This window comes from Sminthopsis crassicaudata, chromosome 2 (genome assembly GCF_048593235.1).
Source record: "Sminthopsis crassicaudata isolate SCR6 chromosome 2, ASM4859323v1, whole genome shotgun sequence".
NCBI lineage: Eukaryota > Metazoa > Chordata > Mammalia > Dasyuromorphia > Dasyuridae > Sminthopsis > Sminthopsis crassicaudata.
Genome location: NC_133618.1, coordinates 599,939,494 through 599,960,399, shown reverse-complemented (window position 1 = coordinate 599,960,399; position 20,906 = coordinate 599,939,494). Strand labels below are relative to the sequence as shown.

The 20,906-nt window shown below is 36.0% G+C and overlaps 1 protein-coding gene across 1 annotated transcript in view; it reads right to left on the bottom strand.

The window, feature by feature from the left end:
* Window positions 1–1,054: 1,054 nt before the first annotated feature.
* HTRA1 (HtrA serine peptidase 1) overlaps window positions 1,055–20,906 on the bottom strand; it is a 74,581-nt gene continuing 54,729 nt past the window's right edge. The window contains exons 4-9 of the mRNA XM_074284943.1: window positions 14,028–14,222; window positions 8,388–8,420; window positions 5,370–5,484; window positions 5,058–5,115; window positions 3,529–3,624; window positions 1,055–1,768 (exon numbers count right to left, since the gene is read on the bottom strand). Coding sequence (XP_074141044.1) covers window positions 1,600–1,768; window positions 3,529–3,624; window positions 5,058–5,115; window positions 5,370–5,484; window positions 8,388–8,420; window positions 14,028–14,222 — 666 coding nt within the window. The 3' untranslated portion in view covers window positions 1,055–1,599. The remainder of the gene's footprint in view (window positions 1,769–3,528; window positions 3,625–5,057; window positions 5,116–5,369; window positions 5,485–8,387; window positions 8,421–14,027; window positions 14,223–20,906) is intronic.

Sequence of the window (20,906 nt, the reverse complement as noted above, 5' to 3'; positions counted from 1 at the left end):
ATAAACATTAACCCAGATAGGTCTAAACAGCAAAAGACTATAGCACGCACTGTTGAGGGTGCCCTGCACCTATCCAACTTCTGACTGCTCAAAATAAAACAGGCTTGAAGTCTCTTTTCTTGGCATAAATAATTATTTTTCTCTTTGCAGGCTACATTACAAAGACTTAGGGTAGGCCTGCGTAATTTGCAGCCTAGGATTTTGCAATTCTGGAGAAGCTAAGGAACTTTGATGAGGTCAGAAGAATATTAGAGCTGGAACCTCAAAAATCAGCAAAAGTTTTGTAACAGTTATTTTTCAAAAGTTGATTTTCCAGATCTTTTATAAGCTTTCACTGAGTCAGAGAGTTGCTATTAGCTGCATGAACACCCTGGAGAGTCTAAGTTTCTCTGGAATTTTTATTTTCTCTGAATCACCCCAAGATCCTCACTTAATTGAACTAAGTTCTTTGTTTTTATCCTGAGTCTTACCATGGCAATTATAATCAACTTTTTGACGCCTTACATTAAAAGAGCATGAAGGATGCTTTGCATTTTGCACTTGCCTTCTAGATTTGCTTTGTTCCTCCAAAACTGCTTGAGCCTCTAAGGTATGGTAGGATGTTTTTAACTTAACAAACCTTGTCTCATGACTTTTATATTGTAATTACTGCATTTGTAGAATCAATATATCTTAATACCTTTTAATTCTAGTAACTTCCCTCTGCTAATTATTTCCTATTTATCCTGGAAATAACTTGCTTTGTATATATATTAGATTGTTAAGTTCTTTGAGGACAGATACTATTTTTTGTCTCTTTCTGTATCCACAGTGCTTAGCACAGTACCTGGCACAGAACAGGTCTTTGATAAATGATCTAGTGATTAATTAAGGACCTCAGAGGTCATTTAGTGAGATCCCTCTCTGACACAGGATGGTTTAGAACAGCTGATATATAACCTTAAGAACTCAGCTCTATATGAACACATGTATTTTGATGAGTTGACCATCAATAACACCTATTTCAGAAAGAATGCATCCATCTGTTGATAAATAAATGACACAGAGAAGAAAATATGTACAAGTACTTTAATAGCTCTAAGTCAAAGGCCATAGGACTCCCAATGGGGCATGGCTTCTGAAAGGAGGCTGCCTAAATTCTGTTCATAAGCCAGCATTCACCCACTCCCGGTCTCCAATAGTTGGTTCCATGGCAGAGGCGCTTCCAACCAACTCTCTAAGTGCCATTATGAAATCCACTTGGCACTCTTCTGAATGGTTAATTTGACCAATTTCATTAGTCAGGCTAAGATGAAGACTCAGCAGAAAGAAAGAAACAAATGCTGACCCTCTAAGCAGGAACAGACGAAGTTGGCAGAAGAAAAAATGCTGTGTACATAAGATACAGAAGGAAATAATTATTGTCTGAGTATCTGTAACATTACATTTGTTTTGCCTTAAATCTATTAAAAGTTATTTTGTTGGCCAGTGCTGTTCTGCTGAACAAGCAAAATGTTGGTCAAAAGTTTATTAATGTTTCCTGTACCAGCACAGAGTCATTATAAGCAGTCGATTGGGAATGACTTCAGGGAAAACACAGAATCCGGCTCGTGTTTCTACCTAAGGATCAATTTCTTCAGGAATCACTGTGATCATAATGTCTTCATTGCCTCTGCGGACAACCATGTTCAGGGTACTTTCTTTTTTAATGACGTCACTGACATCATTGGCAGAGACCACAGATTTTCCATTTATACTTATTATCACATCATTTTCTTTAAGGCCTCCTCTGAAAGATAAAAGAAGATAAATACATCATTCATTGCATTGCTTCTATTTATCCCTCTACATGGACCACTGGAGCTGGTACTGAGGGAGACAGAAAAACATAAGATTTAGAACAGGAAGGGAACCATAGAGATAAGCTAATCCAACACCATCTTATTGGTAATGAGGAAGCACAATGCAAGATAGCTAGTGAGCCTCCAATTCTGTTCTTTTGGCTCCAAGGTCTAATATTTTTTCTCTATCCGGTTCTGGGAAGGTAAATGCTGGAAACTTGCCAGGTAGAAATTGAGATTCCCTCTAGGTCCCTTTCTTCTCTTCTTCCCAATTAAAAATACAGACCAAAATCCACAAGACTAGTATATAAGAATGGGAATGTTTGGGGGGAAGAGTTATAAGGATTCATCTTCAATATCTTATAGTAGAAAGTACCCTAAAAATTTCCAAAGAAAATAAATATTACTGCCATTGTTGAAATGCCTCCTGGGATTCTCCCGGCTAATACTAAATAGTTGATTTTATACAAAAGTGTTAATATTTTACAAGACTGGTATGAGCATAACAAATTTATTTCAGCTAAGTAATTTCTAACAGGGTGAAGTAATTGTAGGCTAATTTCCAACAATGTCAGGAAAACAATATCTCTAGAAAAAACAAAACAAAACAAAACAAAAAGAAAAAAACAGTAGCACACATTCACATAGCACTTCACAAGCCTATTTATATATAACAATCCTGTAAGGTTAGTAGTACAAGCAATTATTGCTCTCTTTTTACAGATGAGCAAACTAAAGCAGAGAGGGGTTAAGCAATTTTCTCAGTGTTATGAGATCTTAGAATCCAGAACTAGAGGGGACCCTGAGTATTATCTAATATAATAAGCCCCTTATTTTTAAAGATGTAGAAATTGATGTCCTAACTTGTCCAGTGTCACAATGATATTACATAAGGAAGGTAATGTTTGAACTCAGGTTTTCTGATTCCAGATCTTACATTCTTATAGGAGAGAACTTTTTGCTTTCACAATACTCCTTCAGCTTGATGATCCTATAATTTTAACATAAGGTAGTGGCTCCCTATTCTTGTCATCATCAGTATAAGTAATATTGATATCACTTTCCTAGAAATATGTTTTATCTTGTATACAGCTTGTCAGATGAGCCACTACTTTTCATGTGAAATTTTAAAATGACCTTTTTTTTTTCCTTCTCCAACTTGACCCCAGAGATTCTCAAAGAATTTAGTCTTGTACATCCATTATACAAATTAAATGTCATGGTGGATAGAGTGTGGTCTGAAGTTAGATAGACTAGAGTTCAAATTTCGTCTCTGAAATTTATTCATCATATTATCCTGGATAACTCACATAATCAATTTTTCAAACAACTCCCTAAGATTTAATCTTATAAGTAACAGATAGAATTTCAAGCTGCTTTAAGGGTGGAAGAAATTCCAAGATGGGCTCCCCATGCTGACAAAAATCATAGATCCATCCCATACTTATTATGGATATATATACATCTGTTAAAAGAGTTAAGCCATTCTTATAAAGAACAAAAGACCTCTTTCTTCTTTTCTATCTGAGGCAATTCAAATTGGGCCTTATCCTAAACTAGATCCCAGAGCAGGAACAGACTTAGAGATCTCAGGCTTTTGTCACAAATCCAAAAACAACCACTTGTGCTGTCTGTCTGTAAGGAACTATATTGATGGGTCAGTCATGGGAAGAGGCAGGATATTGAAGGTAAAATTTCTATAACTTACGCTTCAGCTGGAGTGTCTGGAATTACTTCTATGATATAAGCTCCAGAAAGGACATCAGGAAAGTCCCGATGACGATCCTTCAGCTCTTTAGCTTTACTATGGAGGAAGAAAACACATCATCCAAATTAATCCAGCTGTGTAGATTTCAATTCAGCGCACTTTATAAATCTTAAAGCACATTATGATTATGAGTTATTATTATTATCATTCCTTACCTTATTGTCAGAATAAGACATATTGTTAGAATAGGATATACTTATTCAGCTTCCTAGGCTAGAACCCTATATAGGACTATCTATTATCTTTTATTTTTTAAATGCTTTAATAGATTACAAATTATAGATTCTACAATGATTAAAGTTTTGATCTGAAGTGCCAACTGTTTTATTGTTAATATTCCCAAATGCAACCTTCTCTATCCACCAGTGTGCCATCCTCCCTCCAAAAAAAAAAAAAAAAAAAAAAAATACTCACCATGTTTAATCCTTGCAAAATCATTAAAGCTCTAGGAAATGGTATGAAATATGCTATTTATATCTAAACCTTTAAAAATTATCATAGCTTTAGCCACTGCTCTTAACTGTCAAGAATAATAGGTAGAACTCATCCCTCAGAGTCATATTTCAGGTTTATTCATAAAGTTTTTTTTTTTTATGAACCTGTCATGAAATATAAAAATTAAAATGAAATTGCTCAAGATCGGAGTAGAGATGGAGGGAAGGAAGAATCACTAGTTATTTCAATCATATAATGTGCTTGACCTTGTATTCCTACAAGCAAAGTCCAACATACTTTACAAAATTTGATATCTGAAAAGCATAGTATTCTCTCCTTGGGGTGAGAAAGACAATGTTCAGAGTTTTCTAGTGACGTATGCTTCAATGGAATTAATAAGAAATGGATAAGAATCAATGAAAACCAAACTGCTCTCTAGGATCTAGCTTTTAAAAGAATGCCACAAAATTTCTTTTGGTTGAAAGAATAATTTACAGAATCCGAGAGTCAGTTTAAACTCCTGGCCAGCACTTCTCATCCCTCATCTCACTGGTAAGATTTTCACATTTTAACCTGAGATTTTAAGAGCAGCTTTGTGAAAATTCCCATTGAGAAATGTATGCACCATCATGATGGGGAAAGATCTCATTTTAAAGAGATATCTCTAGAATATTAGGCAACATATGGTCATAGAAAGAGCAGTGGGTCTTATTTGAGGACTGGTGCTAATACTTCTGATTATGAGACATAGCATGTAATCTTCTTGTGCCTCAGTTTCCTCATCTGTAAAATAAGGTTAATTCTATTTGTACTACCTACCATACAGGCTTATTGTGAAGGAAGTAGCTGGTAAAAGCTCCAAGTGCTACATAAATGTGAATTACTATAATGTGATATATCATCATTAGTCTTAACACATTTCGAGAAATTCAGACAAAGTTTCACTGGCATTTAGGGACACCACTGTGAACTTTGAAGTTAACTCTCAGTGTTATTTTAAAAAAATAAAATAAAATAAAAGCCTGTTTATTCACCTAGATGTAAGTGACATCATTCGAATTCCAATGTATTTCTTCTTGGTGACAGCTTTTCCTATGAAAGCAAAAGGTAAAATATAAAACAATCCTGGTTAGTTGTTCATGGAGAACAAGTAAGTGCTCTGGCACCATATTCTCTGTTTTGAAGTTAGGTTCAGAGGATTTTATAGGGCTTACTAAGAGATTGGGCAACAGTGTATGTGCAAGGTACCATGATGTTGACAACAACTGTGATTCATGCAAGGGAGGCTGGGGTTCTGACCTCAGACTCTACACTGGCTCTCCATGAATGTCTTGGTGAAATCATACCTTTAGCCTGTCTGTCATGAGATTCAGTTAAGAACTTCTTAATTTTATCAGATGGGATTGCAAAGGAGATCCCAGCAGTCACTTTCAAAGTATTAATTCCAATCACTTCACCATCCTGAAACAGAAAGATAAGTAGTTTACTAAATGTATTTTTTAAAAAATAGAAAATGGAAAATTTTTGCTAGTAACTTCAAAGAATGTATTAGGTCAGTTCCTGCTGGCAGAAGTTCAGTAGAAGGAAGTAATTCAACTATTGAATTATAAATCCAACATACTAACTGGTACCAGTCCCACATAACCAATTACCTTTTGGACTTTTCAAACTGGATAAACTATAGGCTTGTCAAACTCAATATCTCCACATATTAACTCAGAATCTTTTTCCTAAAACTCATTCACCACTTTTTCATTCTTCATTCAATAAACATTTATTATGTTCAAGACACTGGCTAAGCAGTGTTAATACAAAAAGAGGTAAAAGTCAGTCCCTCTCCTTAAGGAGTTTATAATCTAAATATGTAAATGTTATGCCTCTGATAAAAATGTAATTTCCTCAAGGTCAGAGACTTTCAGTTTTGTCTTTGTAGAACCAGGAGTCTAAAGACAAGAGACTTAAGAACTCTGACCGACCAGAATAGTGACCAATGATGATCAACCATAACTCCAGATGACAACTATTAAAATCTATTACCCATTTCCAGACAGAGTGAGGGAAATTTATTTTGCTCAACTATGCAAATTTATTATAATAGCTTTTCTTCTTTTTTTCTCCTAATGGAAGTTTAATATACCATTAAAATATTTGATTTAATACCATTGATTAATGTTGTCAAATATGGGATTACAAAGGTAAACTGCCAACTTCAGAAACCACAATTGGCAAACACTTTTCTATGTGCAATGGAAATTCCATAAAGGACCTTTAAATCTTTAAATTAATGGAAAAAACATTGATATAGAAGTTTGAAAAATGGTTTCTATCTGGTCATGGTTCCATTATTCACTTGCCTGTTGAGTTTAGATTAGAGACATACCTCACTGGAGTTCAATTCCCTTATAAGTAAAAAGAGGCCATTGGACTATATGATCCCTAAAATCTATTCTAGATTTAACATTTTATAATCCTATATCCTTTGGTTGGGAAGACTTATGGAAATATGAAATTTCTCTGAACCTTTAAGCAATTAATTCTTTATCTAAGACCAAATAATTTATGGATGAGACTAGGGTTACAGCTTTAATCCGCATGGACTTATCGCTTTGCACATTTTAGGAAGGCTAAATTGATTGATTGATAAAGGGCTTCAATGTATCCTATCAAAATCAATTGAAAGAATTAATGATAAGAAAAAACAAGTCTTATCAGCAATCATATGGATCAGGGAATAGGTTTGTTCTGTTGGTCAAAAAGAAGGCAAAATACTACAGTATGTCTGTGACCCTGTTAGGGGCTTTATTGGTAAAGACACTAGAATTATTTGCCAGCTCATTTTACAGAGAAGAAAACAGAGACAAAGTAAGTTAAGTGACTTGTTCAGAATCACACTACTAATAAATATCTGAGGCCATATTTGAACTCAAGAATATGAGTCTTCTTGACTCCAGACCTGATATTCTCTTCACTGTGCCACCTAGCTACCCTTGTGCATAGCACATGATATATATTTAATAAATGCTTGCTTTTTTTATTTGACTTAAGAGCTATCCAAAACAGGAATAAAGTCTTTGAGAGGTACTAATTTTCTCATATCTAGAACTCTCACAACAAAGGCTCAAGGTCTGCTTTGTCAGCAATAATGTAGAGAGAAGTCTTGTCTGGTACAGATTGGTCAAAACCAGTTATTAAGTTTAAATAGAAATGGAGGCCACTAAACTGTATATAAGGATCCCAGTGGGCCACAATTTGATTTAGAAAGCCACAAATTAACATTATCTGAGGTCTACTCTATTTTTATTTATTTTGTTAAGTATTTCCCCATTGTATTTTAATCTGGTTAGGCCATAATCTGTAGAGTGGGCAGGGATGCAGTCTATAATCTATAGGTCTGACATCTCTGTTGCAGGTCTCTTCCAATCCTGAAATTCTGGGATTCTATTCCATGGACTTCAGTCTAACCTCAGCTGCTGGTCTTCAGAGTCACTGAGCACAGCATGTGGATAGTAAGTACTGATTTATCATACTACTGCAGAAATAACTCAAAGGAAGAGAAAAAACATGTGCTAAGTACTTTATAAATAGCATCTCATTGGATCATTACAACTTCCCAGAGAAGTAGGTGCTATTATTATTCCCATTTTATCTATGAGGAAATGGAGACAGACAAAACTTAAGTGATTTGCATGAAGTCACACAGCCAATGTCAGAAGTTTGACTTTAATATAACTCTTCTCAACAGGTTATCTATCCACCATACTATGCTACCTCCTCTCTGTGTAATACATTGGTTGCCATTTTATCATATCCTCTCCAAGATTATGGAACTTATCTAAATACTGTATCTGCCTACTATCTACCATAATTTCTGCATACCATAAGTGCTTAATAAATATTTATTAAATGAATAAAGTAGGCATTCATGTCCCAAAAAGTTATTTTTATTATTATTAACCAGCATTTATTTAGTGCTTAACAAAGCACTTTCCAAATAGTACATTTTTGTCCTCACAGCAGCTTCTAGAACTAAGGGCTATTGTCATTGCCATTCATAAAATGAGTAAACAGAGGCAAACAAATGAAGTGAACTGTCACAGAGGTCTGGGGTCACAGAGCTAATAAACATCTGAAGCTGGATTTTAATTCATATACTCAACTGGGTCTCCTAATTGTTTACATAAATTCACAATGATAAGCAGTTAGCACCCAGAAAGTTCACAGAGCAACTTCTAACTACAATTGCAAAACTTCTTTGGCAAATCTCATTTCTTTAAAAAAAAAAAAAAAGTTTCTCAAGTGCTAAACAAAATTATTAATAAAATTAATTAATAATAATTAAAATTAATATTTTACAAAAGACTTACCAGATTTACTAAGGGGCCTCCCGAGTTTCCATACTGAAATAAACAAAAATTAAATGATTAGGATGACTTCTGTCAATGTACTCACAATCCACTTATTGTATTGATAGCAATTTTCAGTGGCTTGCTTAAATCTGAACTGTGGTTCTTTCCTATCAGTCATCTACTTTCTCACTGAAAGTAAATAAATGGAAAACTTCAGGTCACTTCTGAAAACTAACAAAATACAAGAGACTACCTTATGAAGTAATGAACATATTTTCCCCCACTTTCTAAAAGGAAATAAGATGTTACTTTATTTAAATCCAAAGAACACTCATTTGTTTTACCTCTGCCCTGCCGTGAGAGCATAGAGTTAACCTGGTTCCATTTTATTTCCATTACTTCATGTCTCAACAACCCTGATGTCAGGAAAGCTTGGGAATAGAGCCTGCTGCTTATAAGCAGAGTGCCTAAGAGCGCATCGTGTTTCTTAGAAATTGGTCCAACATGAAAAATGGCTTTCAGAAAGTCAATCCTACGAGGAGACATTTGAAATGGGAAAATGTGATTTCTTAAAGATTGCTTGGAAAAAAAAGTACAGGAAAATCTTTGGCTTCATTCTAGCAAGAAAAGTTTAATATGTTGGGTCAAAGCTTCATGCTGTGTTTACTAGGAAAGAAGTGATCACATTTTGGAGAAAAAATAAAGAAAACTGCTAGATTAACCCCTTCCTCCACCCTCAGTGTTCAAAACTTGCCAATCATTGGCAAATTGGGAGCTACTCTACAGCAGGACTTCTTAACTTTTTCCATTTAGGATCCCTTTTTGTCAGAAATTTTTATGTAACTCTGGGCATATAGGTGTTTAAAAATAGGTATACAAATCAAGCATTTGCTGATAAATCATAAAGAAATTTATTTTAAAACAATTTTGGCTTGCTTGAATGTAATTTTATCATTTATTAAAAATAAAAGCAATTTTGCGTACTAATAAGATGATGTGCTTGTTTATTTTTACATAAAGAATTAAATCTTGGCAGAATATTTGATTCCTTTTACTGTTGCCAAATTTTTCATAACCCCCATGTTCAGTTGCACAACCCCATATGGGGTCACAACCCACAGTTTTAAGAAGACTTCCTCTACTCTTTTTGTGGTGGCAAGGAACTGGAATTTGGAAATTCATTTGGGTAATGGAAGAATAAGTTCTGGTTTATGTATATAATGGAATGCTATTGTTCCATAAGAAATGATGAGCAGGCTCATTTCAGAAAAACCTGTAAAGACTTATATGAACAGATGTTGAGAGAAATAAACAGAATCAGAAAAACATTGTATTAGGAACTTCAAGATTATGTGATGATCAACTATGATAGATGACTCTTCTCAGCAATCCAAGACAATTCCAATAGAGTTGAGATAGAAAATGCCATCTGCATACAGAGGGAGAATTATAGAGACTGGATGCAGATTAAAACATAATATTTTCATCTTTTGAGGAGAGGCAGGTTTTCTTTCTCATATTTTTCCCCCTTTCTGATTTTCTTTTGCAACATGACAAATATAGAAATATGTTTAAAATGGCTGTACACATATAACCTATATAAAGTGTTTGCTGTCTTGTGGAAGAGGGAGTTAAGTGAGGAAGGAAGAGAAATACTGGAACTCCAAAAATGAATGTGGAAAATTATCTCTACATGTAATTGGAAAAATAAAACATTATTGAAATCAGAAAAGAAAATAAATCAGTTGATAGTCAAAAAGGAGGAGGAGAAGGAGAAAAAGCAAGAAAAAAGGGAGAAGGAGAAAAAGGAGAAGGAAAAGGAAAAGGAGCAGAAGAAGGAGGAGAAAGGAAAAGAGAAAAGAAGAAAGAGGAGGAGGTAAAGGAGGAGAAAAAAGAAAGAAAAAAAAGAGAAAAAGAAGAAGCAGATTTACTCTATAGAATGCTGCAAAAATAGCATCACTAATTGTTTGGGGGCATCTGGGTTTGTAAGTCAACATAATATTAGTGGAGAGAATCCCGGTAGATAGACTTGAGTTCAAACCCAGCCTTTGACACTTACTAGTCATAGAATCATAAGTAAATTTCTTAAACTCTCTGACCCTCAGTTTCCCCATATGTAAAATGGTAGAAATAATACTAGCAATTTCTTCCTCACAGGGTGAGGCATTTTTTGTTGTTGTTTTTGTGTTGGTAGGGGTGGAGGTAGGTAGATCTAAGTTTGTGATTTCATTGGTATAGGAAGCTCTTTTTTAATGACTGCTTTTAATTTTTCCAAATACATTCAAAGATAGTCCTTAACATTCACCTTTGCAAAACCTTGTGTTCCAAATTTTTCTCCCTCCCTCTTCCCTCCCCAGACACAAGTGATCTACTATAGGTTAAACATGTACAATTCTTCTAAACATATTTCCATATTTATCATGCTGCATAGGAAAAATCAGATTAAAAGAGGCTAAAATATGAGGAAGAGAGAAAAAATAAGCAAGAGAACACTACACCAAAAAAAAAAAAAAAAAAAAAAGATGAAAATAATGTTTTGACCTACATTCAGTCTTTATAGTTCTCTCTCTGGATGTGTATGGCTTTTTCCACTACAAATCTATTGGAATTGCCTTGAATCACCTCTTTGTTGAAAAGAGTCACTTCCATCACAGTTAATCATCACATAATCTTGTTGTTGTTGTGTACAATGTTCTCTTGGTTCCACTCACTTCACTTAGCATCAAAATAAGTAAGTCTTTCCAGGCTTTTCTGAAATCAGCCTGATTGTAATTTCTTTTAGAATATATCCCAATATACTCATATACTATCATTTATTCATCCATTCTCCAATTGATGAGCGTTCACTCAATTTCTGTCCCTTGCCACTACAAAAAAGGCTGCTACAAACATTTTTTGCACATATGGGTATTTTTCCTTTTTTCATAAGCTCTTTGGGATACAGACCAGTAGAGACACTGCTGGATCAATGGGAATTCAGTTTTATAGGTTTTGGGCATAGTTCCAGATTTTGCTACAGAATAGTTGGATCAATTCACAACAGTAAGAGCCCTTTAAATGGGCAGCGCCACAGCGCATTGGGAGATGTGAGTCCCCCAGGAAGTAATCTCTGTGGATATAGGACTGCCTTGTAGGTGGGATCCTGTCCATTTTGAGATAGCTTCGTAATGGGTGACTCTCTCACTGATTGGCTGTGTGTGTGACCTCACAGGCCCTTTATAAGCCCACTGCAGGCAGCAGGCGCTCTCTTTAACCTGGCGCTCTTCACCCTAGCTTCCTAGCCTGGGTGGCCAAGCCAAGATGGACAGCCAAAAGAGGTAAGGGTTTTGGTAGTGAACACGTGGGTCTTCTGACCAGGTGTTCACTCGGGAACCAACAAGTCAGGGCATCAGTCAGGGCATTATGTGAGTAGGTATAATAAAGGCTTTTAAGATTACACGTGGCTGTTCTTGAGTGCGCTACCGGTTATTAAGTTATAGATTTAAGATATTGTGGCCAGAGGCCTTTGAAAGCCTCAGAGGAGGCGAGCCGGGTAGAGTTCACACTGCAAAGGACAGTGGTCAAAGGTACGCTGGTGGGTCTAGGACAGACTAGTAATTGTAACTGCCGGGAGAGCACGTTACACACAACTCTACCAATAATGTCTTAATATCCCAATTTTTTCACATTTCCTTCAACATTTATCATTATCTTTTCCTGTCATCTTGGCCAATCTGAGAAGTATGAAATAGTACTTCAGAGTTGTTTTAATTTGTATTTCTCTAATCAATAGTGATTTAGAGCATTTTTTTTATATAATTAGAAATGGCTTTAATTTCTTTGTATTGGAAATTGTCTGTTCATATTCTCTGACCATTTATCAATTGGGGAATGGCTTATATTTTTACAAATTTGAGTCAATTCTCTACACATTTTAGAAATGAGGCCTTTAGTAGAAGCACTAGATGTGAAAAAAAAAATTGCCACCTTTCTGTTTCCCTTCTAATCTTGGCTGCATTGGATTGGTTTGTATACAATCTTTTTAATTTAACATAATCAAAATTATCCATTTTTCATTTCATAATGTTCTCTAGTTTTTCTTTGGCTATAAATTCCTCCCTTCTTCACAGATCTAAGAGGTAGATTATCCCTTGCTCTCCTAATTTACTTATAGTATCATGAACCATTTTTATCTTACCTTTGTATAGAATATTAGCTGTTGGTCATTACCTAGTTTTTGCCATACTATTTTTCAGTTTTCCCAGCAATTTTTATCAAATAGTTAGTTCTTATCCCAGAAGCTGGAGTCTTTGGGTTTATCAAACACTAGATTACTATAATCATTGACTATTGTGTCTTGCGAACCTAATCTGTTCCATTGATTCACTACTCTATTTCTTAGCCAGTACCAAATAGTTTTGGTGACTGCTGCTTTATAGCACAGTTTTTTTAAAGCTCTAGTACAGCTGGGCCACCTTTGTTTGCATTTTTTTTCATTTATTCCTTTGAAATTCTTGACTTTTGTTCTTCCATATGAATTTTTTCCCTAGCTCTATGATTTCTTGGCAGTCTGATTGGTATGGAACTGAATAAACAGATTAATTTAGGTAGAATTGTCCTTCTTATTATATTAGCTGATATGGGAAACACATGGAGAACTATCAATGCAGATTAGCAGTCTTCTCTGCAATTTAAAGTATTAGAAAGTTCCTTGGAGGTATTGAGAAGTTACAAGGCTTGCCCAAGGACACAAAGCCAGTATGTGTCAGTGCTGGGACTTTACTCATAATTTACATACTAATCCCATGATTAGCTCTCTCTCTGCTCCACCATATTACCTCTGAGTCTCATGAGGACATTGTGAAAACTAAACAGGAGAATTATAAATAAAGTCCTTTGTCAGATATTATTGTTGTTCAATCTGTTCCAACTAGCAGTTGGACCCTGGCAAGCCACTTAACTTTTCCAAGAAGTTTCATTATCTGTAAATATTTGTACATCAAAAGATTGATCATGAGAAAAATGCTTTGGACAATTTAAAACATTATGTAAAAAAGAACCTTTTTGTCTAAGATCTGGAAGCTCCCACAAAAGGAAATCTACCCATTGTTAGTGAATATCGTGATTATTTTTAAATGTATAACTGTGCAGTTCAACTGACAATCTATGATGACTATCCTGAGTGACTCTGCTTCAGATGTTGAAAAAATGCTGATAAACTTAATCATTTTCTAAAATCATTGTTTCCACCAGATAAACCTTGAATTGGGAGAAATCTTAGGAGAAAATTAACTTAACATGAGCAGTTCTTAACTCAAGGTCTTTGAGATTTTCTTTAATATTTTAATAACTCTATATCAATATAATTGCTTCCCTTTGTAATCCTATTTTATCTTATTCATTAAAAATATTATTCTTAGAAGGGATCCATAAACTTCCCCAATCCATCAAAGGGATTTATGACACACACAAAAATAACCAGAAGCACTTAACTAAAGTTATTTGCCCAATATCATACAAATTAAGAAGAGTTGAAATTTGAACCTAAAACCTCAGATTGAAGAGGAGGCACTCTGAACTCTTAATCCTTACCTTTTTTTTTTTTTTAAGCAATGTCATCATAACCAACTAGGCCCCACTAGCTCATCCAGCTTCAAATGAATAAGAAGCAAGACTTACATTGATGATGGCATCTGTCTGTATGTAGTCCATGTCTGAATTGCGCAGCCCAAGTTCTTTTCCTCCTCGTTGGGTGGTACTAACAATCCCAGTAGTTACTGTATTTTGAAGTGAAAATGGACTTCCAATCGCAACCACAAATTCTCCAGGCCTCAGTTCTGAAGATCTACCAAGAAGGAGGACTGGCAACTTTCCCTGTAAACAATAATTTTTCTTTTTAAAAAATAGCATATGGCCTTTCTTCTAAAAACAAAGTGGACTATACAAGGACTACATTCCTAGATATTGCACTGGGGTAAAAAAAAGGGGAGATGGAAAACCATGGAGAACATACATATAGGCATTTCTGGTAGTTGCTAATGGTAACCATATTCCCTGGATTTTCCAGGAGAGATATACAATCATAAGAGAGTAAAACTTCCTTTTCCACAAACTGTACCCAATAAATCATAAGCTATTATAAAACACATGAATATTTGTGTTCTGCCTGCCAAGGAAAATGTCTTAGGGCTATAGTGCAATTCTGTTTCTGATAGCATCTTGAAATGATTAATACACACTTGCTATGATTGTTTCAGGGCCAGGGGAGAGATTAAAAGACAAGGCAAAAAGACAATGAATTTCACATCTTTGTCAAGGAAAAGTGAACAGGAGGGTTTAGTGATTAAGCACAGAATCATCAGACTCAGCCCTCAGGGGGAAAAGCAGATTTTGAGCTTGTTAAGGTTACCCCAATCCAGCCCCCAACCATTTATCCATCATCCATCAGAGATCAAGACTGGTGGTGAGAGCATGAACAGAGTCTCACCATCTCAGGTGTCTGTCTGGCAAAGGTGCCACATGATAGAAAACATACCCTTATTAATAATATGACCCTGTACTGTTTGTTGTGTGAATTCAGCTGCACTTGAGATAATTAAGCTCATGGTCAATGTTAAACTGATTTACTTTTTCTCCTCTTAAACAAATAAGTATATAACTGAGAGAGAAAGGGAGCCAAAAAACCAGCTTCCCTACCCCACTTCATGTTACAACTTACTTATAGATTAGGCTTAAAAAAGAGAAAAAGAAAAAAGAAAGTCATCAAATTCTTTCCTCTTTTCCCTTCACTGACAACACCAAGACAGACAATCATGGTGGAGGAGAGAGCTGTACAAAGCAGTCTAATAAAGAATGTATGACTTTACTACTCCCCAGTCCAGGATAGCTGACCCACTAAGGGACTCTGCTAAATAGCTCCTAAAAGCAAGACATAGCAAGACATACAATTAACTCTCTTTGGGTGTGAAACACGACAAATAAATTAAGCCACCTCTTCATGATCTCTTCTCTTGACAGCACAGTGAGTATTAATTCTACCTCAGAGAAGAGAATAAGTTGTAGCCTTAAGAGGACAGGACAAGAACACCTGAGGACAACTCCATCCTCATCTTCGAGCTGGAGCCAAACAAGTCTCCTGAGCAATTCCACTTTTACTCAGTTAATTAAAGCAAACAGCTGCCTGGACATAGATGTTTTCCAAAAGGGGGAGGTTTGTCCTGGACTCTTAGGCCAACTGGCACTCAGCAAATCTGTTCTGTGCTCATCAACCTCAGAGAAGAACTGGTGTCCTTGACCCCACAAAGATGCAAAAGTTGGTCAGGAGAGCCAAGCACCAGAGAGAGAACTGGGGAAAAGGAAAGGAATAAACCCATAAGCTTTTAAGCCATGCCGGGCACTGGGCTAACACTGGGGATACAATTAATCACAAGAAAAACATATCAAAGGACCCAAAGGGAACGGCAGGAAGAGATATAGAAGAAAAAAAAAAAAACTTCAAGAAATAAAACCTGCTTTTGAGACAGGAAGAGTAAAAGTATCTGCAGGGGATTATCGAAGTTAGAGCTAGAGGACTTTAGTTAGGTTAACCTTCTTTTTCTACAAATGAGGAAAATGAAGCACTTACAGGTTAAACACACTAACCAAAAGTCAAATGTGCAGGGAGGAGGAGGCAAGGAATTTAAACCCAGCTCTTCTTGATTACACATTCAGTGTTGTTGGGGGGAGGAGGGGTTCATAACACTGTGTCATCTCCTCTACACGCAGAACAGAAAAATGGGTGAGAACCATTCCCCAAGGAATGACTTCCAAAAAGCCCAGTGTCAGCCAGAGGCTCATCACTGAAAATCATAGATTTATACTACAATATGTCCCTTCCCCACAGAGGGAAGCGTCTGAGTTCTTCCCGCCTCCCCAGAAGTACGAGCACACACAACATTCCCTACATAGTCTGATGTGCTCTTGGAGATCATTTGAGTCCAACAGCACTCCAGAGATTTCTTAAAACTGAATATTTACAATGGACGGGGGCCAGTGACCCCTGCCAAGGAATTACTTTCTCCAGCATTCACAGCAGGTTAGGAGTCAGCACAGTACTTTGCTAGATAACTTTTAAATGTAAATGTGTGTTCAGCCACCTACTTCTTGGAATGAGCCCTCCCTGGGAAACCACTGGGTTTTGAGCCTGAGACCAGCTGGAGAGAGGAGGTGACCGGAGACTTTTAGGAATTAGGGGACAAAGAGAAGAGGAATGACAGATTCCCAGCCATCAGCAAAGAGCCACTTCTTCCAGAGCTAAGATGAGAAGTGACAGTAGGAATAACAACAAGTACAGTTTGGTGGCAGGATAGAGAGAGCTCTGGACTCAGAGTCAGGGAGATCTCAGCTGGAATCCTGCCTTGCTGCCCACCTGGACATAACATTTAATCTCTCCATCTCATTTTCTTTATCTATGAAAAATAATAGCACCTACCTCTTAAAGTTGTTAGGAGAATTAAATGATATGATGGATGTACAGTACCCTGCAAGCAGAGCTCTACAAATATTGACTCTTATTCTTGTTATCATCATAATTGAAGGGCAATATGTCACTTAGGGAACTGGCCTCAAAGCCATGAAATCTGGGGTTTAAATCTCACCTCTGACACTCTAGGAGCTCAGGCAAGTTTAAAATCTCTGAATATCCCAGCAACTTTTGAAGAATAAAGTATAATTTGCACAGAAGGAATCTATCCAGTGATTTTAAAAAAAAAAATCATCTACTAAGGCGGCTCATTCCACTATGCAGCAACTCCATTTATCAAAAAAAAAAAAAAATTCCCCTTGTAGTATACAGACTGGATTCTTTGCAACTTCTCCCCATTTCTTTTGGTTCAGCTCTCTAGGACAGAATAAAGTGAGTCTCTCTTCCCTCTTTAGATGTAACAATGTAAAAAGAAGAAATGTTATCATATAGCTAGTGTTTTAAGGGGAGAAAACTCCTGCATACACTTTATCTCATTCAATTATACCAACAGTTTTATGAGCCATAGGCAATGTTATCCTTATTTGATAAATGGGAAAATTGAGGTTCAGAGGTGTGAATGACTTGCCCGTGTGGCTCATAAATGGCAAAGGTAAAATCTGATTTCAGATCTTTCCTTATTCCGGAGCATAGCACTCTTTTCTCTACTCTAATGAAAGCTTATTTGTAAAAATGTTTTGGAACTACACTCCTATAGAGAATTTACAGCAAAAATGAGATTAACATAGAGTAAAAGATACGGATGGATGGCAATCTGGACTAGTGAAGGGAGCATTCACACCCATAAAAAGGATCATTTAATCAAATAATTAATAGCAAACAACCTAATTTGCCAGAGGTTTCCTAAATATAGTAAAGATAGTAGGGAAGTATTTGAACATACATATCTTACCCCTCACTACCATACTAACTCTTCTTATATATGTCCTTGAGCATGTCTTTTATAGTACTTCTCAAAGGCAAGAGATAACCAATGGGCACTCTATGTGTTTCACTAGTGTCCATATAATATCAAGAGAATATAAGAAAATCTACCCACTGGGTGGACTCCTTATGAAAGATTCATGAAAGGACATAACCAATAGTTGTGCAAAATGGGCTGTATGAATGAGTTTTTTTCCCACGTTATGTTCCCATGTTCCCAAAATTGATGATTTGACAAACCCCTAGAATATTACAACTAGGTACATACTGGCAAATATTTAACAACCAGCTCTTTAAAAGTATGCACATCACACTTTTCAATTTAATCTGCTTTAATATTTTCTCCATCAGTTTCTTATGTCTCTATGATCAACAAAACAATGAATCAAACTGATTTATAAAGTGTAATGTTCACACTGAACATTTAACAGTTGGCTCTCATATGGTATAAAATGCACACAGTGTTAGGCATATGTGTTCAATTAATATTATCAAAATGAACAAAATTTTAAAATATCCTCAATTATGCAAGTTGAGAAAGAACATTGACAAAAATCTAAACATAGATACATATGTAGACAGACAGACAGACATTAAGATAACAGACAAAGCTCAGGGACAATTCCTTTATGTGAAAACTAATTAGTCTATTTCCATAAAAGTAGAATTAAGTGAGAAAAAGCATGAGAATCATTCTTCTTCTTTCTTCCTTAATACAAATTACAGGCATGAAGACATTGGAGAATGAGGAAAAGATGATGATACTGGCTGGTCTGGTTGGCCATTGCACCAGTTAACGACCCGCTATGGGGCCAAAGTTGGCTCTAGTGAAGTTGCACATGCTAGACTCTAGCAATAGTGTTGGGATCCATCTCCACTGAATAAAAGGCAGGATCTTTTCCAGTCTTAATCCTCACCTCAGGCCTGTCTGCTTAAGACAGTAATATATAAACTAGCCAACCTGCTATTTAGGAAATTAGCATTTTTTTTTTCAGCAAATGTCTAGACACATGTTTTATTCAGTGGGGATTTTTTTTTTTAAAGAATGAAATGTCGATATGGGCAGTGAGTGCAATTACATGCAAAATCTTGGCTCCTGTCCTGAAAGCATAAAATCCCTTAGACTCTATTCCTGTACTGAGATTTAATTTGGTTCCCAAGTCTGTATGTTCTCTCTGGAGCAGCTACAACCGAGCCATCTCTCAGCTTTTAAGTTCCTAAAAGGTGTGGACAATATATCTGTAGAATCTGCTTTGTACTTAATATCATCTATAAATTAACAATCTCAGATAGCTATAGGACCCCAAAATAGCAGTCAAGGACTAGTAGAGACTTCAGAGGCCATCTCGACCAAGAGTTCCAAGAAGATAATTTGTAAATACAAATGTTTACGGGGCCAAGAACTTATATGGAGGAGGAATGCACATTTATTTCATTGCAATTGGTTTTATTTTATTTATTTCATGGCAATTGATAACTGTAATTAGATTGGCAAGATAACATAGGTAGAAAGCAACTAATCATATTTGAACTCTAGGTCTCTGTTTCTAGCTGTCAGTTCTCCTTCAAATACATAGATTCTCTTCAGACAGTTTACTTCCCACTACTGCCATGTTGATGGTTGATAGCATCAGTAGGTTTAGGGATCCTGTCACCCCAACAGTTCTGAGATATAAGCCTCTAAGAGTACAATCCAGAAAAGCCCAGGTAGAATTGGGCTAATGTTTGGGTTGTAGTTATTGATTCCTAATCTACATGGGATGCTTCCTTATAAATGACATACACTTGCATGTTTCTGTCCAACGCCTCAATTTAAAAAAAAAAAAACTGCTTCTGCAGAGAGTAAGCATAGAATGGAAAGAAAGCATTGGACTCAGAAGATTTGGAATGAATTCACAACCTACTGAACCTCAGTTCCTTATTTGTAAAATGAATATAATGATACATGATCTCTCTAACTCATCAAATGAAATACAGGACATATTGAATGTTTTAGAAATCAATGACATCCTAATATTGTAGATTATTATTTTGTTTTAAATTCTGAGGATAAAATGGAAAAGTATCAAAACTGCTTAAACAGCCATGTTTGTGACCCCCCCCTTTAAGTTTCACACTATTACCTCAAGCATTGAAGGAAACAAAAATAAGTCAGGTTTTAGAAGGAAAGGAAGTCAAATCAGCAGAGTTAATATGAAGTGACTCTCATCATAAAAGGGGAAAAGGCCAATTATGAAGATATGTCTCACATAGCAAAATAATTAGAAAGGAAGAGGCCCCCCCAAAATATACAATAACTCAGATAGTCTTACCAATACTTGGCTCAGATACTTTGGCCAGAAAAATTCTTTAACACAGGAAGTTTTATGCAATTTAATTTTCCACCCATTTTTCACAAATCATATCATTTGCAGTTTAATGGTGACAAAAGAGTCTAAAGACCACGGAGGAAATTCCACACATATCTAAATAAAACAAGCAAAGTATCTCACAGATCCCTAATTCCAATTTTCTTAATGGTTTCAATAGCATTGGAAAGTAACCCCCAAGACTTAAAATCTAAATAAAATATCATGTCAAAATCAAAATCAAATCAAAAATACAGATGTCACCAAGACAGCAGGCATAACGGTATTATTCTGGTGACTTGCATTGTAAATAAGTAAATGCTAATTGTAGGTAAAAACTTTCTCTGTACCTCTCTCTCTCTCTCTCTCTCTCTTTCTCTCTCTCTCTCTCTCTCTCTCTCTCTCTCTCTCTCTCTCTCTCTCTCTCTCTCTCTCTCTCTCTCTCTCTCTCTCTCTCTCTCTCTCTCTCCTTCCCTCCCTCTTCTTCTACACATAAACACTCACAACCAGAACATAACAACTCCTATCACTGGTATCATTGCCTTGAAGCAGAGAGTTTTTCTGAGCAAGGGAAGATACATGGAGAATTCACTGTATCACTGGTAAAACAATATCCAGGAATAAGAGCACTGGTTCACAGGTATCTGAGTGCCTGAGTTATCTGCTTAGGGATGCCCAACATCTTTAAAGAATCATCAGACATTCAGCCCAGCATGCTTTCTTTACTTTTCTCTCTGCCTAATCAAACCAGGGAACATTTATTCA